General features: G+C 44.7%; 1 protein-coding gene across 1 annotated transcript in view; it reads left to right on the top strand.

Moving 5' to 3' along the window:
• The first annotated feature begins 502 nt into the window (after nt 1-502).
• The window catches only part of Pabpc1 (poly(A) binding protein cytoplasmic 1), a 14,699-nt gene continuing 7,300 nt past the window's right edge, over nt 503-7,901 (top strand). The window contains exons 1-4 of the mRNA XM_021183352.2: nt 503-1,179; nt 3,534-3,727; nt 3,911-4,026; nt 6,221-6,359. Of these exons, the coding sequence (XP_021039011.1) occupies nt 987-1,179; nt 3,534-3,727; nt 3,911-4,026; nt 6,221-6,359 (642 nt within the window). The 5' untranslated portion in view covers nt 503-986. The remainder of the gene's footprint in view (nt 1,180-3,533; nt 3,728-3,910; nt 4,027-6,220; nt 6,360-7,901) is intronic.

Here is a 7,901-nt window from a genome sequence, read left to right as displayed (position 1 = left end):
CCTTGGAAACCCGGCCGGCAAGGCTCACGCCCGCCCACCCGTTTCCAGCGCCGCTCGGGGGAGGGGAGCTAGCGAAGCAGAACCTCTGCCGCGGCGGAGGGAAGAGGCCGCCACTAGTCGCGCACGTGGGGGGCGGTTGGCGCCCAGAAACCCGGAAGCCCCGCGCACCGCCCACCCGCTGCGCTGACCGGTTAACGCTCTTTCGGGCGGGGGCGGGGCGTGTGCGCAAGGGGCGTGACCAGCGGCCGCGCCGAGGCCGCCCACTGGCCGTCCCGCCCTTTCCTGGCTTTGCGCAGCGGGAAGTCGGCCCCTGGCTGTGGCGCCTGCGCAGAAGCCCCGCCCCGCCTCGGCCCCAACCCCCACGCCCGCAGCAGCGGCTGCCGCCGCCACCTCTCCCTTCCTCTGCGCTTTCCTCCGCCTCCTCGGGCGCCGTCGCTCGCGTAGGGCCCTGGCGTCAGACGCGCGTGGGCGGGGCGAGTGCGGCGGGGGGTATAAGTAGAGGGTGCAGGAGGCGGTGCTTCCCCTTCTCCCCGGCGGTTAGTGCTGAGAGTGCGGAGTGTGTGCTCCGGGCTCGGAACACACATTTATTATTAAAAAATCCAAAAAAAATCTAAAAAATCCTTTGAAAAAACAAAAAAAAAATTTACAAAAAATCCGCGTCTCCCCCGCCGGAGACTTTTATTTTTTTTCTTCCTCTTTTATAAAATAACCCGGTGAAGCAGCCGAGACCGACCCGCCCGCCCGCGGCCCCGCAGCTCCAAGCAGGAACCCAGAGACCGAGGCCTTCCTGCCGCCCGGACCCAGCACCGCCAGCCTCGCTCCCCCGGTTCCACGGCCGTTGAGTACGCGTCGATTCCGGTTGAATTTTGTCCCTCTGCGCTCGCCCCCGCTCCCCTCCCCCCGGCTCCGTCCCCCGGCCCCGCACTCGCTCTCCTCCTCTCACGGGAAAGGTCGCGGCCTGCGGCCCCGCGGGCAGCCGTGCCGAGATGAACCCCAGCGCCCCCAGCTACCCCATGGCCTCTCTGTACGTGGGGGACCTGCACCCCGACGTGACCGAGGCGATGCTCTACGAGAAGTTCAGCCCGGCCGGGCCCATCCTCTCCATCCGGGTCTGCAGGGACATGATCACCCGCCGCTCCTTGGGCTACGCGTACGTGAACTTCCAGCAGCCGGCGGACGGTGAGCGGCAGGCCGGAGGGTGGCGGGCAGGCGGCCATGCGGCCGGGGCGGCGGGCCTAGCGGGGCGGGCGAGGGGGCGGGAGGGCACGGCGCCGCAGCCCCTCGCGGGCCGGCACTTCCTCCTCTGCGACCATTTTCTCGCCATCGGTCGCTCTCAAACTTTAGGGCGATGACGCGCCGGGAGGGTGGTTGAGATAGCCTTCACCGCGCTCCCGCCACAAGCTGTGGGATTCGGGGGTTTCGAGTCCCCTCCTGGAGCGGCGGGTGGAGGCACTCCTCCATCCCCTGCCCTGGCCTGGCAGTCAGGCCGGGGAGGAAGTGCGATTCGGTGTTGGGAAATACCACGTGTTGAACCCTGTAACCTCACAGGCCCGAGGCCTGTTCCTGCCGGTGGCTCAATCGCTGGGAGGAGCCCAAGGCTTTAGAAGAAAGTTAAATAGGGTGATGCCTGGTGGTGGTGGTCCTTAGGGTCGTAAGCTCGTACCTAATAGCACATCTCTGACCTGTGGACCGGGAAAGGCACCTTATATCGTATATAATTGCTTGGGATTTTCCCTAGATGAAGTATTCTTTAACCATGCCGTGGAGGAGGGGATGTGGAAGACTCTAGGGCACTAGACTCCTTGGCTCATTTTCAAACAAATTAGATCTTAAGTTTAATAGAAGTGGTTATTTAATGTATACATACGTATATTTTTTCCTAAAATGGCACCTGTGGTTATGAATTTTAAGCATGTTGACTAGTTTTGGTCCTAAATATTAGGGTAACCTGGATCGAATTATGTTGAGTTAATAGCATCCAACTAATGAAAGCTTCCTTGATTTTCTTTCGTAAAGTGGTTCGGAATATCCATGAATCTTGGGCAATAATTGAGAAGTAACACATTGAGTTTGTAAGTTTGACAATTCACTGAAACAGAAATCTAAGAATCAGATAAGATCTATGGCCTGATGTCGTTGGGTTTTTAAATCTAGATGACCCTCACCCTGACTTAGGAGTCAGCTCTGTCTGGGTTTTATTTTAGTAAGGAAGACTGGAGTTAGAGTGGTCACTAGATTAAAGGTGAGATTTGGGGTAAGCAGCATCTTAAGTGGGGTGAGCCAGAAGTTTTAGAAGTGCACGGCAGGTGGCCTGCCCCTTGCTCTCTAAGGGGCACTTTTTAGTGTCACTTCATTACAGCTTTCAACTCTGGCAAGTGACAGAATGTAAGGTAAAGGAAGGTAACTTGGGATGGAGTAACCAGAACTTCTATGAAAAGAAAACTTGAAAGACTTGAAACTTAGTGGTTTTCTTTTCTTTTTTTAAATCCAGAAACGCCCAGTTTTTAAAAGTCCTGGGATTTAAAAAGCCGAACCTAAAATTGCCATGGTTATAGTTAACTTTATATATTTGTGTCAGTGGACCAATATTCCAACTGCTCAGAATCTTGCCTCTTTCTTGCATTTATTTTGTGGCTGTGTATGGTCAATGTTCCATCTTCCCAATTTTTTTTAAACCAGCTTTTTCCTTTTTACAGTTATTTCCTTACTGCAGTAATGGACTGGGGTTCTGCTAGTGACCAGCATTCAGTTTTGTAGGGAGATGTGACTCATTAAAAAAACCCAAGCTCAAGCAAAGTCAGCAGGACCAGGGGTGCTTAGGAGGTGTGGTCAATCGATAATGAGCTGGCTGCTGATTACTGTGCTCTAGGAACTAGAAATTTCATTTACAGAAAATGGTTGGGGGGACTGTGTGGTGCTTTCTGCACTTAAACCCAGCACGTGTTTGTTGAGTTCTTGGCTAACCTGGGCTACATGAGTTCAGGAAAGCCAAAGCTACACAGTGAGACCTTATCTCAAAGAAAAAGAAAAAGGTGGCTGAAAAACTTGTTCTGTCAATAACTACAATTATTAGTGAGATTTGGAATTTGCTTCAGGTGTTCAAGTGGACTGTTTCCCCCTTGAAGGTCTCATCTCTTTACTTAATGATAGTATTTTTTTCATTTAAGACAGGTAATGGGTACATGGCAGAGGTGGCTGGACTCCAGGCCAGCCTGGGCTGCATAGAGATCCTGTATCCAAAAAAAGTTTCAGCTTTAGCACTTCTTTTTACAGTACACTTTTTTTTTTGAATACAAGTATTCAATCTTTTTTGGGGCCTTGAATTATAGGATAAGTTTTTTTGTTGTGAAGCATAACTATCCAAAAATAAGTGGAATAAATTGTTCATTACAACGATTAAGACTTGACTTTAAAGAGGAAGTTGAGCTGAGGCCACATGGCTATCCTTTTACTCCCTGTCACTGGTAATTTTATACAAAGTGACTAATGAGGTGTTAGAAGTAATACTTACTCTGAAAATGTGTCTCTCTTAGCGGAACGTGCTTTGGACACCATGAATTTTGATGTTATAAAGGGCAAGCCAGTACGCATCATGTGGTCTCAGCGTGATCCATCACTTCGCAAAAGTGGAGTAGGCAACATATTCATTAAAAATTTGGACAAATCCATCGACAATAAAGCACTATATGATACGTTTTCTGCGTTTGGTAACATCCTTTCATGTAAGGTAAGCCGAGCTATAACAGGTTAGTATTGCAGCGCTGTGCTACTTTTAGATTTGGAAGTGACCTTTGTGCTGTCTGTCAATACTGTCATTATTCCTGAAGTTCTGGAATTAGGTGACTAACCTTTCTACAGAGTAGAAAAGCAATAGCAAGTAGTAAAAAGTGAGTGTTCTGTTTCACCCTAGGTGGTTTGTGATGAAAATGGCTCCAAGGGCTATGGATTTGTACATTTTGAAACACAGGAAGCAGCTGAAAGAGCTATTGAAAAAATGAATGGGATGCTTCTAAATGATCGTAAAGTGTAAGTATAGCTACATCTACAGTGGATATGGTCAGTCTGCTTTTAATAGTTCTCCATCAGTTTAAAAACTAGTAAATACGTGCTCTTAAAATACAGCGAACTGGAGCTGGACTTAGTAGCATGCCTTTATTAATCCCAGCAATTGAGAGGTAGAAGTGGAGGCAGGCAGATCTCTGTAAGATCTTTGTGGCCCACCTTGTCTACATAGGTTAGAACAGCCAGGCCTACATACTGAAACTGTCTCAAAAAATGTAACTGGATTAGTATATGCCTGTAATTTCATCACTTGAGAGATAGAGGCAGAGGATCTATGAATTCAAGGCCAACCTAGCTAGGCTACATGAAAATATCTCAAAAAAATCCATCAAACTGTTTACATACATATAGCACTGACTCATATTTGCTGGGTTTCATAATCATTCATGATAAGTAATGTCAGTTGCTCATCATAGAAACCCAAAATAAACCAGGTAAAGAGAAACCAGGTAAAAACTAAGGAAACTAATGCATCAGCCCATTTCATTCATGTTTAGGGAAACTAGCTAAAGAAATGATGGATAGGTATTGTAAGAAGACACCCAGTAGTCTGAATTCAGAGCTCACTGGTGGTTTCCATTAATTTTTTCTGAAGTATTGTTCTCTTATCTGAAATAAACTGGTTTAACACAAGTTAAAAACTTTGGCAAATGACATTGAAAATTAAAAGGCTGTTGTCAGTAGAGATCTATTTTTTTGTTTTTGTTTGAGACGGGGTTTCTCTGTGTAGCCTTCTCTCTTGGCTGTCCTGGAACTCACTCTGTAAACCAGGCTGGCCTCGAACTTAATAGATCTGCCTGCCTCTGTCCCTCAGTGCTGGGATTAATGGTGTGTTACCACCGCAGCTGAATTTGCAGATTGATTTCTCTTAATCTGGGAGAATTGAGCTCACGTATTAAGTGATCTGAGAGTTCTTGATGTGTAAACTCCAGTGGTGGCATGATCGTTGACAGTCATTCATTTTCATGACAAATTCCACCTCTGGTAGCATATTCCTGCTCTTTAGAAGCTCAGGCAGAGAAAGATCACTGGGTTGGAGACCAATCTGAAGTTACATAAACAGAAAAGAAAAACCCACCCCAGGGTTTTTCTAGTTCTGGCTGTACTTGAACTCTGTACATTATTCTGGCTTCAACCTCAGATCCACCTGCCTCTCTGCCTTCCAAGTGTTGGGATTAAAGACACGCACCACCTCCCAACTCTGTTAGAATACTCATTTATAAAGTGAAGGAAATGCTGATCTCAGATGTAGAAATAGGAACTCCAAAGTGTTCTTTACAATCCAGCAGTTTTAAAATTTGGCAGATTTTGGCATATTTGATTTTCAGGTAGAGGTGCTTAGCTAATAAAGCCTACAAATAATGAAACCCAAGATTCTATAGCCCCAACTTGTAATAATGGAAAACTCAATGGCAGCGCTTTAGTAAAAATTAAAAGAATGTCTATACTGTACTGGCAAGAGCCAAGTAAAGACTAATTGGTTGCTGGCTTACGTGTATAATGAGTTTAAGTTATACATACAGTTTCTCTTCCTTTTGAACTGTGGTTTTGGTGACTGTCCTAAGACATAGTAAGCTAAAGCATTACTTAGACCAGAAAGTTGGGTCTACAATGAAATCCTCTCCCCTTGAGGTTCTTTACCAAACTACATGATTTTGAGGATTAAAAAAACCAAATCTCTTTGTTTTCTGTGCTTTTGAACAGAGAATAAGAAGCCTTCAAGTTGACTTTGATTTTTTTGTGTGGGGTTACAGAAGTTTGTATTCTTTTTTTTGGTGTTTATTATTTGTCATTCTATTTAATAATGTGGAAGAATTGAGTGTTAGTGTTATGTTGATAATACTGCAATTAGACCAAGCTCTTGTGTTAGAAGAGAGAATTGAGAATTTCTGTTTAAGGAGGTGGTACAATGTAGGACGATTCTGAAACAGTTATGAAGAGCATGTATGCAGGGCTCTTTGGCACAGAACAGTTACTTCTGTTGACAGGTGTGAACCCTTTAACCCTTGGCTTACTTGATCAAATGTGCATTGAAAGAAAACTCTTCCTTTGTAATTATCAATAAATTGTTTTTTAAAATCAGTGAAGACATTTTTATTTTGTGGTAAATTTTGTAGACCATTATCCTTCATCTGAGGTTTATGAAACATTTTACTAGGTTTGTTGGACGATTTAAATCTCGAAAGGAACGAGAAGCAGAGCTTGGAGCCAGGGCAAAGGAGTTCACCAATGTTTACATCAAGAATTTTGGAGAAGACATGGATGATGAGCGCCTTAAGGAACTCTTTGGCAAGTTTGGTAATGTGTCAAAGTTAAATCTTTATACTTAGAGTAATTGTCTAAAGTTAATGACTAATATCTGACTAGTAAGTTTTAACACTTGATTTGAATTAGGCTATAGTTCACTGCACAAGAGTAATATGCAAATGGAATGCTATTCAGTGACCAACAGCACAAGGCATGGGTGGCTGAGGAGATAGAAGGGTTTGCCACATTAAGTAAGATCCTTTGAGTGCCTCAGACATTAGTATGAGGTAGGTGGATGATGTCGGGATCTCAGGACTGGAGTTAAAGAAGAGGAAGGCAGGATTTGTAGGTGACTTCCTTTCTGTTGAGCCTAGGAATGGCCTTTTTTTGTTTGTTTTATCTAGTTCTGTATTATATCTAATATCATAAAGCTGTGTTGAGCTTTGACAAAGACAGGACCTCAGAGTTGTAGCTCTGGCAGGCACACAACTCCCAAGAGATGCCTCCTGAGTCCTGGAATTAAAGGCACAAAGCACAGGGCTGAATCCTCTTTTAAGCAAAAGGAATTGTGATTCTTCAAGTACCAATCATGTAAGATGACAGTCACGTTTTTGCACCTCATTCAATCAAGTCTCTCTTGTATGTCATTTGTCTTGCACCTGGGCGTTTTAAAATAAAAAGCATTTTTTTGGTGGTATGGGGTGGGTCTCTGGCCTTGGACTTACTATGTATATACAAGGTTGGACTTTGAGAGATCCACCAGCTACCTCCCAAAGGCTAAGATTGGATTATTTTTATTTTATTTATTTTATTTTTTAAAAAAAACCTTACACTATCTCTTGTACAGCTTGGCTATAGACCACTGTCTTTTCTGTTGCTAAGTGCTAAGACATTACGGCTAAGTGGGCTTACAGTCTAAGGTGTAACCATGACTGTCATGGCAGGGAACATGGTGGCAGGTAGGCATGGCAGTGGGACAACAGCTGAGGGCTTACTTGTTACAACAACCACAAAGCAGTTACGTAGCTTTATGGTATGGGTCTTTGGAAACCTCAAAGCCCACCAATCGACTGAGGACCAAGTATTGAAATGTATGTGGGCCATCATTCAACCACTCCTAGTTCTTTCTGTGCCTGAGCCTGCTGGGTCTCTTCCACAAAAGGGGAAGGTAGAACTTGTGTTTTAAGAAACATTCTTCCAGGTATTTTATGCCTGCAGATCTAGCCATTCTCTATACTTACTGTTGAAAAGCAGATGATCAAAGAAGGCTTTGAAAGATTATTTTGAACAAGAAAAATCAAGTTAATGACGTAAAGGGACAACTACTGAGCTAAGAATAAAATCTCCCATAAGCTTGAAAGATAAATCTAACAGTATTTAGAAGTGCTTATGGTAGACCAGTAAAACCTTAGGCTGGGAGGGCTGGGACTTGTGTGTTACATGTTAGGATATGAAATGTGTACCTTAAGTGGACTACTACTGAACTACTCAAACTTTTTTTAGGGCCTGCCTTAAGTGTGAAAGTAATGACAGATGAAAGTGGAAAATCCAAAGGATTTGGATTTGTAAGCTTTGAAAGGCATGAAGATGCG

Source organism: Mus caroli, chromosome 15 (genome assembly GCF_900094665.2).
Source record: "Mus caroli chromosome 15, CAROLI_EIJ_v1.1, whole genome shotgun sequence".
Lineage (NCBI taxonomy): Eukaryota > Metazoa > Chordata > Mammalia > Rodentia > Muridae > Mus > Mus caroli.
This window is presented reverse-complemented; position numbering and strand designations above follow the sequence as displayed.